The 17476-nt window shown below is 51.0% G+C and overlaps 8 protein-coding genes across 8 annotated transcripts; 5 read left to right on the forward strand and 3 right to left on the reverse strand.

Annotated features, from left to right (window-relative positions):
* Positions 1 to 206: 206 nt before the first annotated feature.
* Positions 207 to 2786, reverse strand: F9C07_2286593 (FAD dependent oxidoreductase). Its single transcript, XM_041294504.2, has 2 exons — positions 1880 to 2786; positions 207 to 1819 (listed from the first exon to the last, which is right to left on the reverse strand). The coding sequence occupies exons 1-2, from the start codon at positions 2483 to 2485 to the stop codon at positions 992 to 994; spliced, it is 1434 nt and encodes a 477-aa protein (XP_041148796.1). The 5' UTR covers positions 2486 to 2786; the 3' UTR covers positions 207 to 991.
* A 49-nt stretch (positions 2787 to 2835) lies between these two features.
* F9C07_2286594 (putative succinate semialdehyde dehydrogenase) lies at positions 2836 to 4516 on the forward strand (the record flags this gene model as incomplete). The annotated part of the gene is made up of 1 exon (XM_041287105.2): positions 2836 to 4516. Exon 1 carries the CDS (start codon positions 3053 to 3055, stop codon positions 4514 to 4516), a length of 1464 nt encoding a protein of 487 aa, XP_041148795.1. The 5' UTR covers positions 2836 to 3052.
* F9C07_2286595 (putative amidase) lies at positions 4486 to 6295 on the reverse strand (the record flags this gene model as incomplete). Its single annotated transcript, XM_041294492.2, has 2 exons — positions 4486 to 4697; positions 4762 to 6295. 2 exons carry the CDS (start codon positions 6293 to 6295, stop codon positions 4564 to 4566), a joined length of 1668 nt encoding a protein of 555 aa, XP_041148794.1. The 3' UTR covers positions 4486 to 4563.
* F9C07_2286596 (uncharacterized protein) lies at positions 6263 to 10111 on the forward strand. Its single transcript, XM_071510841.1, has 7 exons — positions 6263 to 6608; positions 6668 to 7347; positions 7400 to 7429; positions 7489 to 7662; positions 7726 to 7904; positions 7955 to 8052; positions 8099 to 10111. The coding sequence occupies exons 1-7, from the start codon at positions 6393 to 6395 to the stop codon at positions 8645 to 8647; spliced, it is 1926 nt and encodes a 641-aa protein (XP_071367964.1). The 5' UTR covers positions 6263 to 6392; the 3' UTR covers positions 8648 to 10111.
* On the reverse strand, positions 7882 to 10111 carry F9C07_2286598 (fungal-specific transcription factor domain-containing protein). Its single transcript, XM_041287099.2, has one exon. The coding sequence runs from the start codon at positions 10090 to 10092 to the stop codon at positions 8668 to 8670; it is 1425 nt and encodes a 474-aa protein (XP_041148792.2). The 5' UTR covers positions 10093 to 10111; the 3' UTR covers positions 7882 to 8667.
* A 193-nt stretch (positions 10112 to 10304) lies between these two features.
* Positions 10305 to 10777, forward strand: F9C07_11775 (uncharacterized protein; the record flags this gene model as incomplete). Its single annotated transcript, XM_041294503.1, has 3 exons — positions 10305 to 10396; positions 10451 to 10560; positions 10611 to 10777. The coding sequence occupies 3 exons, from the start codon at positions 10305 to 10307 to the stop codon at positions 10775 to 10777; spliced, it is 369 nt and encodes a 122-aa protein (XP_041148791.1).
* Positions 10778 to 10876: 99 nt separating this feature from the next.
* Positions 10877 to 13463, forward strand: F9C07_2286600 (pyridoxal phosphate-dependent transferase). Its single transcript, XM_041287104.2, has 3 exons — positions 10877 to 11438; positions 11499 to 12842; positions 12915 to 13463. Exons 1-2 carry the CDS (start codon positions 10989 to 10991, stop codon positions 12309 to 12311), a joined length of 1263 nt encoding a protein of 420 aa, XP_041148790.1. The 5' UTR covers positions 10877 to 10988; the 3' UTR covers positions 12312 to 12842; positions 12915 to 13463.
* A 247-nt stretch (positions 13464 to 13710) lies between these two features.
* Positions 13711 to 16469, forward strand: F9C07_2286602 (FAD dependent oxidoreductase-domain-containing protein). The gene is made up of 4 exons (XM_041294502.2): positions 13711 to 14395; positions 14653 to 14675; positions 14731 to 15284; positions 15335 to 16469. The coding sequence occupies exons 1-4, from the start codon at positions 13722 to 13724 to the stop codon at positions 16214 to 16216; spliced, it is 2133 nt and encodes a 710-aa protein (XP_041148788.2). The 5' UTR covers positions 13711 to 13721; the 3' UTR covers positions 16217 to 16469.
* Positions 16470 to 17476: the final 1007 nt, after the last annotated feature.

Consider the following 17476-nt stretch of genomic DNA (forward strand, 5'->3'; position numbering starts at 1 on the left):
CCTCCTTAGGTTCAAAGGAAGTGGCTATGGAGGCCCTGGACAGGGGTTATGTGGAGCTTGACCCGGGCCAAGTGGAGAGCAGCGAGCGTCCATTAATCCCGTCAATAGTGGGGTTTAGAGTGGAGTCAAATGAAATAAAACTGCCGTCGGCCATTTTTCGATCAGAGATCGTCGTTTGGCGGAGCCAGCTGCAGTTGCCCCTAGCAAATTTAATATCCATTCCAAAAAAGCCGTCGGTGCTTCTTAAGTAAGCCTCGACTTCGTACCTCCCAACTAGCTCCTCCTGATCCTGTAGAGTGACCTAGAAGGGCCGATTCCGCCTTGTTTAAGCTGGGGTTCATGCATATACCGGAGTAAAGTTGGTGTAGATGAGAGGCATTCAATATGGACTTCATCTCCAGCTTCCCCAGACTTTGGTAACAAAGAAGGGGTTGATAAAGTCTTTACATATTCGATACTAGTTACTGACATTTGTTTCCTGAAAGATCCCTTGTCGGATCTCTCAGGAGTAAGAGAAACGCAGCAGTTTGGAATCCCACTCGAGCATTGAGTTATTAGTGAATCTTCAGGATGAAGCACAGAGGAATATAGACAATCGGCTAAAGTTCGGACATGAGATAGTATCAAATGCGTCTATAACTGATATAGGCGGATGAACAGCAGCAAATACTTGGCTTGGGATGTGTTGTATCTAAAGTCCCCTGCAAGTAGGCCGTCATACAACAAACCTCTTGAGACACATGAGATGAAAGCATACTCTTATGAGCCTATATCTATAAGTAATCTCTCGGAATCATCGACACATAGCTATCATATATGTGAGAACATACTCTTTTGAAGCAGACAGGGGAAGAGCTTCCACATATTGTGACAGTGCTGGTTTCTACTGGTAGTAAGGAAAATAGCAAATCTCATTCTAAAAAGCAGTTCATAGGGGTGATTTGCTCGAATACTTTGGATACTTTGAACTCGCTTCGAGGAAGTTCTCATACTACAAATCTCCCGAACCCAAATTTCTAGCAAAGGACATTGGAAACCACTCAGGCGGTGTCCACGATTTGGTTCCCTTCAGATAGCTCAGCATGGCATCAGTTGCCACCGTGGCACAGGCAAAGCACCTGCCCATGCCCTCGCCGTTGTGTCCTACCGACACGTATTCACCTGGGCTTCCTTTGGTCGGCCGCCCGACAATGCTAGCGCCATCTTTGGTAAATCCTTGGATTCCAGTCCAGTCATAGACAACGTCGCGCTTGAAATCAATATCCTCAAAGTGGTGCGGGAAAACCGTTTCAAGGAACTGAACCATCTCCCTTCTGTGCGGGGTATTCTCAGGGAGTGTAATATTGTCATTATAGTCACCGGTCACTTCGGCGGTGGCAAGACCGTATAGATAAGGTCCGTTATTTGGTCGTTGCAAGATCCAGTGCCAGAAATCCTGGTATCCGAATCCTCGCGATAGTTGGCAAGTATCTGGCGCGGTTATGTTTGGTTGGACGCCCAGCATGTGTGCTTTTCGGCCGTACACGCCGTCTTTACCACAAAGGGAAGGGACAAGATGGCTGGCGTAGCCATTTGTCGCATGGAATACGGCGCGAGCTTTGATCTCGCCGCGGTTTGTCGAGACAGTGTAGTGATACCTCTCTGCTGTAAAGTCGCTAACTACCGACGACGCCGGCGTATAGGCGTGGATAGTCAACGCAGGCATGCGCTTCAGAGCAGCCTTTAGCAGCACCCCGACAAGTTTTCGAGGATAAACAGTCCCAGATGCTTCGAGGTATGCTGCTCCATACTGGGCCTTGGATTCATTCATCGTGACTTTCTAGACTCGCACTGTGTCAGTGTCTATGGATATGGTAGCTGTAAAGGGAGGTGTTCTCACAGATAGAACGTCACTTGTCTCCTTTATCAAGTAACCCTCTGGCTCATGGCCGTGCTGTTTGGCCGATTCCAAATCAGCCACAAACTCTTCCTTTTCCTCGGCCGTCTCAAACACCACGATTGTCCCATTGAGCTGTAGGTCGACTTCAGCCACGGCTTCAAGTTCATTAATTGCTTCAACCATCATATTCCGGTTCTTCTGCCCAAACCTCTTGAGTTTCAAGGCTTCCTTGACGCCAACTTCCTCCGCTAGCTCCCGAAAATGATACACCTCCGGTCGTCCAATATGTCCTCCATTTCGCCCCGTAGCGCCCGTGCAGAGGCCCCGGGATTCAATCAAAGCCACACAGAGATCGGGTTGCGAGCGTGAGATTTGGTACGCCACCGTTGCACCGGTGATCCCAGATCCGATAATGACGACGTCGACTTCAGAAGGCAGCGATGTCCGCGCACATTCTTCTTCGAAGTCGAGGCGATGCTCACGAATCCAGTAACTCTTGGAGATAGCCGGGACCTCTGGGAACTCAGCTGGGTTGGGGGCGCGAGCATAGATTTGTTCGTTGTGTGTCTGGGGGGACCAGACACTGTCGGAGGGCCAGGTAGCCATGGTAAAGTCAATGATAATTCAATCTTGATTTTCATCAACATCCTTGTCCTACGGTCTTCTTCTTAGGGAATTTAACGCAGCTTCAAACATTTCCCGATCGGTAGACTGGAGGCTGGCGTCCGCGGATTCCGGGGTGGAAGTTGTAATTTGTGGGGAAGATGGAGATTTGATACGGGATATGGAAATCACCGTCGGCTTCTTTTCAGCATCCCCCAGAAATAGACTACTAGTTGCTTCGAGCGGAGTATTACACCATCGTGGGATGAAACTTGGCTGAAGCAAGCCGAGGCTGTTACCTAAGGAAATCTATCTTCGAAAAGCATCTTCATCGTGCTCTCACTATCATATCAATCTACCAAGCAGCACAAAATGAAGCCTTGTATACGTTTATCGTCTACGTAAATCGCCGTCGGTAGGTTCTTCCGCCTCTTAACTTGCCTCGGCTTCCAGATAGGTAGATGGATGTTTCCCATTCATTGTGCCTCAAGTCAATGATCAGCCCTTAAAGACATTGTGCTGGTAGCCTGTAGTTTGCTCCGGTCATCAACCCTCATTGTAGCAACAACCATGGCCAGTTTCATTACAGATGACGAGTTTCGCTCGCTTCACCAGAAGCTTCGCGCTGCCTTCACCGACAACCGAACTCGAGACGTCCGATGGCGCAAGTGGCAGTTGAAACAGCTGTTTTGGCTACTTGACGAGAATGAAGACGCTCTTGTCAAAGCCATGGCGGACGACCTGCACCGGCACGCCTTCGAGTCACTCTCCTACGACGTCAGCGATGTGAAGAATACCATCCTGACCATGCTCAAGAACGTGGATACCTGGTCTCAGGGCGCTCCGCCTCCCGAAGCAGGTCTCTTTTTCCGATATGTCGGCAAGGCCTGGATTCGAAAGGAGCCTAGGGGAGTTGTCCTCATCATCGGAGCTTGGAACTACCCTCTCTCAACACTACTCTCCGTGGCAGCCGCAGCCATTGCAGCAGGAAACAGCGTCATACTCAAACCGTCGGAAATCGCTAGACACACTGAGCTACTGCTGAGCGAATTAGTCCCGACGTACCTCGACTCATCGGCGATCGCACTCATCCGTGCGGATCCTGCGTCCATGGGCACCATTTTAGAGTACAAGTTCGATTTTATTTTCTATACCGGCAGCACGCGCGTCGGTCGCATCATCGCCGAAGCCGCTGCGAAGCACATCACCCCTACAGCTCTCGAGCTCGGCGGACAGGCTCCAGCAATTGTCACCAAATCAGCAGATATCGAGGTTACCGCGAAGAGGCTGGTGGCTGCCAAACTGACGAATCTCGGCCAGATCTGTGTTTGTGTCAACCATGTCTACGTGGATCCCGAAGTCCATGACTCGCTCGTCGCGCGTCTGATCTACTGGACCGAGCGGTTCTCCAAGGGTGACGGGTTGAATGGTCTTGCGCGGATGGTCGGTGAACGACAGTATGACCGACTCCATAATCTGCTCGAACACACCCAGGGCAAGAAGGTGTTTGAGGGGCCCCATTCCCGCAAGGAAAAACTCATCTTTCCAACAGTCGTCACAGACGTGAAGCTTGATGACTCGCTTCTTTCAGAAGAGCTATTTGGCCCCGTCTTGCCGGTCGTGAAAAAGACCGTCCCAGAAGTATTGGACATCCTGCGCGGCAGTCCATATCCACTGGGTCTGTATATTTTCTCGAATGATTCCACTGAGATTGACACCATCCTCAACTCCACCAACTCTGGCGGCGTAACTATCAACGACGTTGCTATCCATGCGGACGTCCCGTCTGCGCCTTTCGGTGGCGTCGGCGACTCCGGCTACGGCGCTTACCATGGAAAATGGGGATTTGATACCTTTAGTCACAACCGCACTGTCGTCCGAGTGCCTGCCTGGATTGACCGCTTTGTACAGTGGCGATACCCGCCGTTCGATATTAAGAACCGGTCAGAGACTGATGCGCCTCGGCCTAGATTCAAGAAGGGGGAGACACTAGAGGATCAGGGGGGATCAGGGATGGGGTGCGTCGTGATGTAGTTCATAGTTCTTCAAGCATACGTTCTGCAATTTGATGTAAACTAAGGTCATGACATGTAAAACTCATCTCTTCCTAAGGCCTTGTCAATCGTGCGTAGTAGTCCCAGCACTTTCTCCTCCTCGAACCTCCTGCCCATAACCTGCAAGCACACCGGTCCATCTTTGTACGTCTCTGGAGCGTCTATGGAGCGGTTAGCATCGTATCAGAATATGGTGGCAACCCGCTTGTTTGTAGGGTGACTCACATGTATCCCAATTCCGTTGGTCATAGTCTGACATGGGCTCGAAAGGGCTCTGTGGTTTGGCATCCAAGACAGAGTCTACTTGGGTAACGGGCACAGTGGCACAGGTCCATTCAAGTACATTAGAGATGGCCTCGTAGGTGAAATACTCCATCTTTCCATGAGGAGGAGCCACTGTACCGCCGGAGGGAAGAATGATGGCATCGACCGGCAGGCCCGTGGCGGTCTTCGATGCAGTGGCCTGCCAAATATCTATATACTTCTGACGAAGCAACTTTATCTTGACTGCGGCAGATTTATATTGTGCTACAGACAGGGTGGTCATTGCTTCGAGAGGAGTAATCTCTGCAATGAGAGGCTCATCCAACACGCTGAGTATCTTCCGGACTTCCTCGCCGCCGGTTGCAAAGAAAATGGGAAATGCAGCTTTCATAAGCTCCCGCCCATCCCAGGGGTCGATATCAATGACTTGATGGCCCGCGCGTATAAGAGCCTCCTTCATCTCTCTCATGCCCCGTAGAATGGGAGGGTTAGGAAGCACGACTGAATCGTGCGGCATAAATGCATAGCAAAGTGGGTGCGTCTTTCCCAGTCCCTCCTGGTATTCAGCCTCCCTCCATGGAATGCGAGCGCTGCTGAAGTCCCACTCCCACGGGCGCAGACCTAACAGCGTTCGCGTGTAAACTTCCAATCCGTCGACGCTGCGAGACATGGGGCCTGCTACACCTTGGATTATCATATTGCCATCTGAGTTCTCGGCCGAATGTTCGGGAAAGCGATTTGGAGAAGGGCAAAGCCCGTAAATCCCATTGAAGTTGGCCGGAGTGCGTATTGATCCTGCAATGTCGCTACCGATGCCTAGGGGACTGCCCCCTAGAGCGATCAGCGATCCTTCACCACCACTTGAACCACCAGCGGTTAGTCCTGTGTTGTAAGGGGTCGATGTGCGACCAAACACGAAGTTCACACACTCGCCTGACATCAATGTCTGGGGGACATTGGTTTTGCAATAAAACACGGCGCCAGCCTCGTGAAGCTTTGTGACTAGTCGGTCTTCGTAGTCAGGGATCTGACCAACTGTGGCTACAAACCCCAGTGTTGTTTCTTGTCCTGCGACGTTCATCACATCTTTCAAACTGATTGGGAGGCCGTGGAGAGGGCCGACGGTCCTTCCAGTAGTCTTCAAGAACTCATCCAGATTCCGAGCCCGGGCCACCGCGCGTTCGAAAAAGATCTCACTCAGGGGGTTGGTGAGGTAGTGGGCAATTGTTACTCGGGCGATGAAGGCTCGAAGGACAGCTTCGGCGGACCAGTGGCTACTCGAGAGGTTGGACAGCAGTTGACTGGGAGTTGACTCTGTGATCCGCAGTTGCTCCTCGGTCAGGAGACCGCAGCGAAGAGGAACATCTTTCACGTATGTGTCATCGGGCTTCAGATCAGGGACTGGCCCGGGCTGCCATTTGCGAATTTCAGCGTCTCGGGAAGCCCGCTTCTGGGCAGCGCGTTGTTCCCAGAGGGGTGGTTCGACCGACGACATGTTGTAAATCGATACGAGGTGACGGGTAAAGAGGTGGTGAGAAGTAGATACTTAAAGGCCAACTTTTCTTCTCATTTTTAGCAGAAGGGGCTGCTACATGGTGGACGTAGCTCTGCTGCTATGTGCCGGTATGGTGGGAATATGCCGCCGGCGACTTTTGATACTTTTAGGGTACAAGTGGGGCACCCTTGGAACTACTTCGGTTCTCCGATACGTGGCAGACATTCCTTTCTCCTACATTTTTCACCTTCCTGCCCAGCGCGACCACCTCATCACGATGTCGTCTAGGGCTTGCGATCGCTGCTGGGCCTTGGTAGTCCACTCCACTCCCTCTTTCGGGGAGGACTTGGTGCTAATGCGATACACGTGTAGAAGACGCAATGCGATTCCCAGAGCCCATGCGCCCGTTGTCGCCGCTTGGGGCTCCCCTGCCTCACTGAGCGTCCTGTGCGGGCAAAGGGACGCCCGAGGAAATCAGTATCCTCCCGGCAGGATAGGGCTGTCCGCGAGCCGTCCGTAGAGCCTGAATCTCAATCTAGTGGCCAGGAGATTAGATCGTCTGTGTCCACTGCGGATGTCTCTAGCATCCCACTAGATCCAAGTCTCATTGACAGCCTTCTTCAGCGGCTCCTATCATCTTCAAGGAAACTGGGCATTTTCGGGCTGCTGCCAGATAGTCTGCATGCCGACACCGAGGCCCGCGCCAACTTCTCTGTGCGCCAGATTTTGAACGCAGAATTACAAAACGCACTACTGGCAATAGCTCTCGATCTATATTGCTATCGACTTCCGGAGACTGTCGCAGGTTCTCTTGCTGTGAGCCGAGACCACCTCCAGATGAGGGCACTCGCCGACACCCCATGTCTGACATGGAAAAGCCATGAGTTGCAACTAGGGAACGCTCTTCTCTTGCTTCTCTTCAGCTACACGTGGTGCTTGAACTCGGAGTTTGCTGATATTGCCGTCCGCTGGCTTTCGCTCTCTCGCATCATACACGAAGACATCTCGAAATCGTCCATCCAAGATGACGACTGGAACGAATTGACTCGACGGTGAGTTCCGCCCAGAAACAGACCTCGAAACCAATAGGCTCATTGGCGACAGCACTGAGATGTCTCTATATATCCAAGACGCGTACGTTAGGGACCATCTTTTCTTCCTCGGACTATCGCTGATAAATAAGGGATCACCAGCATATTGGCGTTGCTGCACAATCAGAGGAAACCGAGCTGCCCATTCCAAGTCTGCACCAAATCACAGGTTGCTGACAATATATGGCATGCTTCCTCGCCCTTGAATTCAGTCCCAACAGAGCTGTGGACACTCGAAGCGAGTAGTTATTTTGTCATGATGCATCCCCTAGTGAAGTAGCTAGCTATAGCCCCCTCATCCTTTGCACATTTGGATTCTGGTCATTAATGGTTCCTTAGCTGCATGCGAGCGGTTATTGAAGCACCCTCATTTGGTAGTCGAGCGTGGACTACTATCAGAAACGACCTATGCAATTATTTTTTTCGATTCCCCCCAGCACTGCTGCGGTTCGAGGACTTGACGTACGCCTATGAAGCAGAGGCGATGATCTGGATGCACGGGCTGTTTATTATCTTATGTACGAATCCACGTTCAACCCATCCGGTGGAAGACTAATACATGGTCTAGATGGGACTCGAGACTTGGTTGATCTGATTATGAACCCTGTTTATCATGAGGCCGACCGTTTCAGCTACCTCCTTGAACACTCCCTCCTCCTCGGAGATGTATGTCCTATTGTGCTGGAGTCTAATCTACAAGCTAACTCCTCAGGTTCTGCCTACCGTTCTCTCTCTCGATCCATACTTGGAAAGCCTCTCGCCTGCTACTATAATCTTCCTCCTCCAGTCCACCACCATCCATGCAATAGCTCTTCGTCAATTCTTCTCCGACAACAGCAACCATGCCCTCCTCGAGAATGGTGTTCCTGCGAAGCTCGTCCGATCAAGCGACCACCATCACAGTCTGTTATCCGCCATCGAACTCCATTGCAAGCGGTATGATATACCAATCATCGGGGAGATTCGCACACTGCTCTCGACTTGTCTGTCACGCGCTGCATTCCGCAACACGGATGCAAGAATCATATCCACGCAGCAGCTGATGCACTACCGGTGGTGCAGCACGGGGACTGGAATTATTCACCTGCAAAGAGATGAGGCTGTTGCGGCATGGCAGTACCCGGTCAGTCCGGGAGAGGAGCTCTGGCAGCAGCCATCAGACAATAGGGACGAGCTTCAGCCCCTGATTGTGGACTTGTGTGCGCCGAACACGCGGCTCTGCCGCAATGGGTACTTCGACTTGAGTATCCTGATCCGGTGACTAAACATCTCCCGTCCAGATCAGAACAGCGGAACAGAAAGGTTCTTCTCAGCAGCCAGAATTTGCAGGCTGAGCTCCCTCGAAGGCTGGGGAGACGCTAACATGGCATCGGACATGGAAAACCGCTGCCACAGCTCTTTGAGTAGGTCGAGGACCTGGGTGAGGTGCGCGATGCGGAAGTAACGGTGCAAGCGCTCAAACATACTCACAAGCTCCGCTTGCAGCGCATAGTCATTGAAGATCTCATTCCCGATCACGGTCATCGGCCAAATCATGGCGTTCGCGATCGTAATTCCCTTTTTTTCGGCCAGTGTGATCAGTGACTGAAGTCCGACAATCATCTCGCGAACATATCTTTGATTAACTCGCTGTCGACGAGGAGCTACAGGGATGTAAATGCTGGTTGTAAACCCGCCTCGAGTGAGGTAAATATGTGCTGCCTTTCGAATAGTTTCCCAGGCAGTTGTCAATGCCAGAGACAGTGTGCTCGATATGTGGGGTGGCACCATTGGAGGCTCCCATCCGGCAATGATCGCATGCATTCGCGATGTCCAGTAGGATTCCGTCTGCTGTGGGGAGCCATACTCAGCTAGCCGTTGTTCTTGAACTGGATGTATTCCTTGATAGATATCATTTATATATGCCGCGACAGAATCGTCGATCTGGCCTTCAATTACAGCAGAAATAAGAGCGACCACGGTCACCAATGTCTCCGGGTAACCGGATGAAATTTCAAACGTTGTAAACTCCGTAGGCTCGTCTATCGTTGAGGTGCTTCTTCTCCAAGGACAGATTCCCCAAGCCAGCCATTTGTGTTGACTAGCCTCGGACCTGTTCAGAGCAAAGGCCGAGATGTCAAGATGCGCCGCGACTGTCTGGAGATATCGCACCAACGGCACAGATCGAAAACCCTCAATGTCCAGTGATTCCACGAGGGCAATCATTCCAGTCACATGCACCGACCAGTTGTGGACTTGCTCGGGCAATCCAAACAGCGTCAGCAGGAGACATGAAGCTAACACCTCCATGACATCACCGTCGTTGACTGGATTTTCCGACTGGAGCCGAGACAAAATTGATTGCACCTTGGTGATTGTCTCCTGGTAGCGGTCGAGCGCATTCCTCTTGGAGCCTTCTGTGCGTGCTGCGCTACCATCTCCAGATGAAACGCGAAGGCGAGCGGAATACGCAAGTAACGCAGAGAGGATGGACGGATGCTCGGAGGCGAGGGGGAGTATCTCATCCAACAGCGGTCGCGAGCATTCTCCAATGGCGACAATCGACCGCTGGCAGCTGTGGATCAAGAACCGGATATCCTGGTTCTCGCGCCCGTTAAGCTTCAGACGCCAGTTTGGCATTGGTATTTTTTTCTTACAGACTGAGGGGCGAGGTATGGGCTGTGGCATGGGTGAAATAAATGCCCGTCGGTGAAATATCAGCTTCATCCTGGGGGGGAAGCCGGGTAGGAAGCCTGGATGGATGCCTTAGGTACCTAGGCAGCGGACTAACTCCGACTGGTCTATTTGGCCGTTCCAATCGGATGCTCGCATTAACGCCGAAGAGACTATATAGATTACTCGTATAGAGAGAGATAAGAGACGCTGCTCCATGCTGCCATTCAGACTCAATACTCAGAGCGCCAAAAAATATTTCCATCATGCCGAACATTGTCGTCATTAACGGGGCCGACAAAGTCACCCCTACAACCGAAGAAGGCGCGGGCGCCTTTACGGATCTCGCGGGTTCCAAGTATGCCCTTTTCTCCGAACCAATCTCCTGAGATGCGATAGCTGAACGTGGTAGTGCCTCCGCCGAACATCCCATCGTAGCTGGAGTTTGGGACCTGGTCGATCTCGATGAGCCTACCCCAGCGTGGGAAGCCGAATGGGATGAGGTGAAGTACTTGATAGCCGGTAACAGGACACAAAAACCATGAGTTCGGGAAAATACTTATACAGGACAGGAGATTTAACACTAAAGAATGAGGAAACCGGCGAGGTCAGCAACCTGAAGGCCGGTGGCATGCTTTGGATTCCCAAGGGTGCGAAGATGTCAATAATCAAGTCAAGGGGTGTGCGCACCATTTACGTTGAGCAGCAATATCGGAGGGCGTTGCATACCAGTTCTTAGAAACCACAGGCGAATTAAGATGTATTTAGAGACTGGTAGTAGAGAACAAGTGACGAAAATGGATTTTCAGTGTAACGAATGCATTATTAGCAAATAAGAACCATCTGGACCGACTGTGGGGGGTCGCACCAGAGTATATAATTCAGCAAGTCCCTCTCACATTGTTGGTTTTATTCGCTTCCTCTACATTTATATCTCGCTTGGAATCACCATGGCTGAATCAATCACTACCTTGAAGCAACAACTCATCGACGAATTTATTCAGGCCAATCCCAAATCTAAAGCAGCTTTTGATCGTGCTCGCAATGCTCTGCCAGCTGGAAATACCCGATCTGTTCTCTGGTCGGAGCCCTTTCCTCTCACCCTCCAGTCGGGCAACGGCGCACACGTTACCTCGGTAGATGGGCAGGAATATCTAGATTTTGTATCCGATTTCACGGCGGGGCTCTATGGGCACTCGCATCCGGTCATTAAGCAGGCTGTGAAGGATGCTCTTGCCACTGGATTCAGTTTGGGTGGCGTCGTCGAGAAGGAGGCCCAACTGGGAGAGATCTTGCAGACTCGGTTCAAGAGTATTGAACGGGTTCGTTTCTGCAACTCCGGGACCGAGGCCAATACATTTGCCCTAGCTACCGCGAAGGCCTTTACTGGCCGAAACAAAGTATGAGAGACTGTCTGTTTGTCTGCTGGAGAAACCACTAACCCACATGACTGTGAGCAGATCTTGGTCTTCGACAGTGGTTATCATGGAGGAACTATCAGTTTCCATGGCACAACGCCCAACCCGATGAATCTACCGCACGAATTTGTCGTCGGTGCCTTTAATGACATTGAGCGAACACAGTCCTTGGTTGACAATAGTTTGGCGGCCATCCTGATCGAGCCAATGCAAATGGCAGGAGGCGTCCGACCGGCTTCAATCGAGTTTCTACGGTTCCTACGTGAGTCCGCCACCAAAGTCGGCGCGGTTCTTATCTTTGACGAAGTGGTGACCTCTCGCCTGCACTACCACGGCCTGCAGGGCGCCCGGGAAGTCTATCCTGATATGACGACGCTGGGCAAGTACCTCGGCGGTGGATTCCCCTTTGGTGCCTTTGGCGGACGCGCCGACATCATGGAGCAGTTTAACCCAATCGCTCATGGCAGAAGTGTATTGCATCATAGCGGTACCTTCAACAACAATATCTTTACCATGACGGCAGCCGTAGCGGCGGCTGAGCTGGTGACAGAGCAGTCACTAGCGGAGCTCAACAAACTGGGCGACGATCTGCGCGCGACAGGCAACAGTATTGTGCAGCAAGCGGGGCTCAAGGATATTGTCTTCGTAGGCTACGGGAGTACAGTGGGCATGGGCTTCCTGGGCGATCGTGGTCAAGTCCTCCGTGAGGTGTTCTACTTCACACTCGTAAAGCAAGGAATTCTGATGGGACGACGAGGATTCCTGTGTTTGAATCTGGCACATACAAAGGAGCACATTGACCGGTTTTTGGATGTAGTGAAGGTATTTGCCGAGCAGCATAGGGCAGACGTATAGCGATATCACGGCGACAGCCAATCAGAAAAAAAGCACCGACGGCGAGATGTACGTATCTGGTAGTTTTACTTTAAGCTCTGTCAACTCTCCACTCCTCTGACTGGGCTCAAGCCCAGCCCCAGGTTTTAGTGTTAGACTCATTCGCCCCGCACGTTTCAAGATAAGAGAATCGTTTAGTGTGATATCGATGTTGTGTCTATTAGACCTATTTAGCTGACTTGACTGGCCACTCGCTTGCAACTCCGGCCACCAAATCCGCGTTTCCCTTCTATCAACCAAGCTAGTACCATGTCTTTCACGAATGAGTCACGGGGAGACAAATCCCCGGTTGACAATAAATTGCTACAGCCCCTTGAACCGGTGTCGACTTATGGAACCGTGGTTGAGAATGGCACCATCGAGGAGCTCGGCTATGTGGCCGTCTACCGACGAGTCTTTCGTTCTCTAGGAAATATGTGCATGGTGGTCGCTCTGACGACGTATGCCCTCTTGGGCAATTGCACTTTTAGAGCCATGTTGACTTTTCTCTCTGTAGTCCATTGAGTGCGATCTTAGTCACCGCATTTTATCAAATATCATATGGTGGCTACTGGGGACTTTCCTGGTGAGGACAGATTCGTCCAACTTGTGCAAAACTCAAGGCAACACTGACATTTTTAGGGGCTGGATTATCCCCAATGTCATACTGATTCCTGAAGTGCTTGCCATCGCAGAGCTCGCCTCGTCCATGCCGGTCAATGGCTCCTTCTACTGGTGGGCTGGTGCACTTGCGCCGCCGGGGTGGTCGCACGCTATCTCATTCGTCACTGGGTGGCTGAACGTGTTCACCATGTTCGCCTCGACAGCTAGTTTTGCCTACGCTGTGGCCTCATCATTATCCTATGCGGTGACCATCGCTGCCCCTTCGATGGCCTGGACCAACGCTCAGATCATGTGCCTTTCCCTCGCTGTGATTGTCGTCTGGAGTGGTGTGATGACCTTGAAATTGGAGCGCATTGCCTCTGTGTATATTGCCATGGGTAACTTTCGCCTTCTTTGTCATTGCGTGGGCATTGACTGACAAGTTAACAGCAATTCTAGTCTTAATTCAGACTCTTGTTTTCATATTCGGCCTGCCAATCAGCCACAAAGTCCAGAATCGCCCATTTGCGTCTGCAAGGACTGTCTTTGGAGAGTACACCAACTTCTTTGACTGGGGTCTCGGCGTGTCCGTTCCATATTCTTGGTTCTGTACTCTCTGGGTTAACTCGGCGTGGATGGTCCCTGTCTATGTCGCCGAGGAGACGCACGATGCTAGCAGGGAGATCCCCAAGTCCCTGTGGTACACCTTTTCCGTCACCGCAGTAATTGGCATGGTCATCTGTTTGGTTTCCGCATTCTGCATCAATGACATTGAGGCCGCCGCAGCAGATGAGAGGCATGTCTTTGAAGATTCGCTTAAAGGCGTTCATGCTAACCCCCTCTAGTGGATACCCCTTGATGAATCTCATTTACGAACACTGGGGTCACGCCCCGACCTCTGCCTACTTCCTGTTCATCACCCCGGTCGGATTCATCGGGGGTAGCGGAACCCTCCTTACCTATGCCAGCCAGATCGCAGCCTTCGCTCGAGATGGGGGGTTTCCCTGGCATGAACGCGTGGCCTACGTGCATCCCCGGCTCAACCTCCCCATCTATTCGCTCGCCATCCTAGGAATCGGCACCTTTCTAGTCCTCATTATCGCCCTCTCCCCGGCAGCCAGCTCCATCATCTACTCTCTGTCCGTAGTGACTAGTCTCGTAACCTTTATTGTACCCATATTCTTCCGTATTTTCGCCGGCGACCGATGGGTGCCGGGCCCCTGGAATCTCGGCCGCTGGAGTATCCCCATTCACATTGCGGCCGTAGTCACGCAGGTGTATCTGATTATCATGGAGTGCTTCCCCACAGCACGAGCGTGGACTGTGGAAACCTTTAATTATAACTTTGCACTGACCCTCGGGGCAATGTTGATTTCCTGCGGGTTATACTGCAGTGTGGGGAGGAGGAATTTCAAGGGACTGGATCTGGAGGCTTTGGAGGCGTGGAGGAGGCATCACGCTGCGTATGCGGAGTAATATTGGATTCTTCCGGCCCGAATAGCTTTGTTTGATGTCTATCAATCATGCCAATGTCCTTTGTACAGAGTCTCAGGAACCCGCGGGCAGCGAAGGAGGCCTTGCGGAAGCTTTCAAAAGAGGCTTTAGTCTCCGTCGGGGGTTTTCCTCCCTTCGATACTCCAGAGTTGTCGAGTCAATTATAATATAAATACCCACTAGCATATCATTCAAAACTTGGACCCGAACAGCAGCGATATTTCAGAATGGCAGAGCACGAAGTCGATGGTACTCCTTTTTCCTCTTTACGATTCTGGATAGCATATTGGCTAACTTTCTCCAGAACAAACCCTCCTCAACCTTATCACGCAAGACCCTGGTCTACCACGCAACAACCCTACAGCGGCCTACTGGCAACATCTCCCACACCGACTCTCCAACGTTCAAAGCGCCAATCTCCCCCAAACCACCGATATCGCCATCATCGGCTCTGGAATCACAGGCGTGAGCGTGGCAAAAACTATCCTTGAGCAGGACGAGGCAGCAACAGTAACCGTCTTCGACGCCCGGGCCCTCTGCTCCGGTGCGACCGGTCGCAATGGCGGACAACTCGCGATTAATGCAGCGGAAAGCTATCTCAAACTGAAGAAGATGGTGGGCATGGAGATGGCAGGGAAGATTATCCACTTTAATATCAAGACGCTCGAGGCACTTCGACGGATCGCAGCGCAGCTTGCCTTGGTTCAGGATCCTGAGGTCACTGATGTCGTGAAGATCCGGTCTTTCAAAGATGAGGAGTCGTTTCGGAGGGTACAAGGTGGAATTGAGGCGTTGGAAGCCGATCACCCTTCCCTGAGGGGGTTGTATACCGTTCTTGACCCAGAGGCTTGTCGAAAGGTGAGAAGTCCCTCTCCGTTCCCGGCTGTGCTCTCGCTAATTGCAAGTAGGAACATGGTGTCCACGGCGTTGCTGGCGCAGTGCTGCATTCTTCCGGGACAGTCTGGCCATACAGGGTAGTAACAAATACTTTTGATGACCTGTTATCCCGGTATCCCTCGCGTCTGTCAATCGAAACCAACACTCCAGTGACCGAGGTTGTCTACGGCCCTTCGGCGGACTCAAAGCACCCCTACATCCTGACCACCCCAAGGGGAATCATCCGAGCCACCCACGTCGTCTACTGCACAAACGGGTACACGGGCCACCTTCTCCCGGCCCTGAGAGGCGTATTATTCCCAATGAAAGGGACCATGACAGTGCAAGACCTGACTGCCATCCCCTCCGTCCCGAACCGTGGATCCACGACCTCCTGGGCAATCCACTACACGCCCTTCTTGGACGCTGCCACGGGCGGCCTCGCAGACGGACTGATCTACGGCATGCAGAATGCCAAAACTGGGTGGCACTTCTTTGGCGGGGAGAAGTCCCCTCCAGAACAGCTACTCTCCAGCGACGATTCCACCCTCTCGCAGTCATCTGTACAGTTCCTGCAGGAGTCTCTGGGTTCACTCTTTGGACTCCAGGGACCCGCCCATCAAAAGCTCGTCAGTGCTTGGTCCGGAATCATGGGTTTTACGTCCGATACACTACCACTGGTAGGCAAATTACCATCAGCACTGACCGGCCGAGACGGTCAAGGAGAGTGGTTCTCGGGCGGATATAACGGATACGGGATGCCATCGGCCTGGCTGGCGGGAGAAAGTTTGGGGCTGATGATACTGGGTCAATCCCCGAGGGAGTACCTACCAGAGGCGTATTTGATCTCTGAGGAGCGGCTGAGGGAGAGATTAACTGTTGCGCGGAGTATGGAATATCTGAGCGAGGCTTGAGAGGCTTCTCAACTTTTTGATGATAGTTATAAAGCTTCCATTTTGGTACCTTTAGCTATTGGCCTTACATTATATGAGTGATGAATAGGGATGTAGCTTTTATCATTGATGCCGAAATGCACCCCTTCCTCTCGACGCTGATGCCATCGCAGTCCTCCCTTTTCGATGAAACATGCGCTCGATTAGGCATATTTTATAGCAAGCAATCTCGTAATTCCGAATGCATACGATAAATACGGAGTAGGGGAGTTAGCATACCCGGGGATATCGATCCGTGGATAGATATTTTTCGCACGTTCCGGTAGGAAAAGCCAGGATCTATATCAGAACATGCAGTGATAGATTCATCAGGCGACTCGCACTATAGCCAACACTAGTTGCAGTTCTAAGCACTGTCACTTGCCAGCCTAAAGTACATCAGAGTAGCACCACGTCCATTTGTGCACTATAGGATGCCTTACAAATAAGAATCTAGTACATACGACCATAGGGTGTGGAGAACAGGGCTTCCCGTCCGCTCAGCCGTACTTAAGCCACACGCCGGGAGGTTAGTAGTTGGGTGGGTGACCACCAGCGAATCCCTCCTGTTGTATGTATTTTTTTTTACCTGCTTGTTTTTTAATTTATTAGATTTAGTACCCTTGCTGCTTTATCTTTATTCTGTTACTCTAAAGCTTATTTAAAGAACAAAATCTATTAAAAACCTAATAAATCTTACTTAATATCCCGCTTTTCTAATTTTATTATTAATTTTAACTATATAGACTAATAAAAAAAAATTTTAAATTATTTACTATACTTATCTCTAGTATATAAATAATTATCAATAAATATATAAATAATCTAGATATTATTAAAAAGATTAAGACTTTAAATGTCAGAGGAATATCTACTAGTCAGGGTAGAGGACCTGTCAACTAGGTAAGGATACGTGGGCAAAGCACTAGGCAGTAGATACTAAAGACAGAAGACTGATTCTTGATTTTCCTACTATGACTTTCAGTACTAATTTATAGCCAAAGACCCCTAAGACTCTCTGTCTACATTTTCTAGATCGGGGCCACTGTACGTCATTAGAAAGGCGACGAATATAGACGCCGATGTCGCCGTTCGGCCGCCGAGTTGTCCATGCACCTGGGGCAGGGTATCCGGCATAGTCACCTTGCATGATCGTTATCAAATCTGTGACATTAAATAGATAGAGTATAGAGATTGCCTATACTAGCTATTAGATAAGATTACTAAAAACGGTTTTTAATT

The sequence above is a fragment of the Aspergillus flavus genome, chromosome 6 (assembly GCF_009017415.1).
Source record: "Aspergillus flavus chromosome 6, complete sequence".
In the NCBI taxonomy this organism is placed as follows: domain Eukaryota; kingdom Fungi; phylum Ascomycota; class Eurotiomycetes; order Eurotiales; family Aspergillaceae; genus Aspergillus; species Aspergillus flavus.

Bases quoted from the DNA above. Each gene is read 5' to 3' on its own strand.
- F9C07_2286598 (XM_041287099.2), bottom strand. From the start codon at position 10,092: ATGAAGCTGATATTTCACCGACGGGCATTTATTTCACCCATGCCACAG.
- F9C07_2286602 (XM_041294502.2), top strand. From the start codon at position 13,722: ATGAGAGGCATGTCTTTGAAGATTCGCTTAAAGGCGTTCATGCTAACC. The intron at 14,676-14,730 runs GTACTCCTTTTT...AACTTTCTCCAG, and splicing joins GGCAGAGCACGAAGTCGATG to AACAAACCCTCCTCAACCTT. The intron at 15,285-15,334 runs GTGAGAAGTCCC...AATTGCAAGTAG, and splicing joins ACCCAGAGGCTTGTCGAAAG to GAACATGGTGTCCACGGCGT.
- F9C07_2286593 (XM_041294504.2), bottom strand. From the start codon at position 2,485: ATGGCTACCTGGCCCTCCGACAGTGTCTGGTCCCCCCAGACACACAAC. The intron at 1,820-1,879 runs GTGAGAACACCT...GTGCGAGTCTAG, and splicing joins AGACAAGTGACGTTCTATCT to AAAGTCACGATGAATGAATC.
- F9C07_2286596 (XM_071510841.1), top strand. From the start codon at position 6,393: ATGGTGGACGTAGCTCTGCTGCTATGTGCCGGTATGGTGGGAATATGC. The intron at 6,609-6,667 runs GTAGTCCACTCC...ATACACGTGTAG, and splicing joins GCGATCGCTGCTGGGCCTTG to AAGACGCAATGCGATTCCCA. The intron at 7,905-7,954 runs GTACGAATCCAC...TACATGGTCTAG, and splicing joins CGGGCTGTTTATTATCTTAT to ATGGGACTCGAGACTTGGTT.
- F9C07_2286600 (XM_041287104.2), top strand. From the start codon at position 10,989: ATGGCTGAATCAATCACTACCTTGAAGCAACAACTCATCGACGAATTT. The intron at 11,439-11,498 runs GTATGAGAGACT...GACTGTGAGCAG, and splicing joins CCTTTACTGGCCGAAACAAA to ATCTTGGTCTTCGACAGTGG.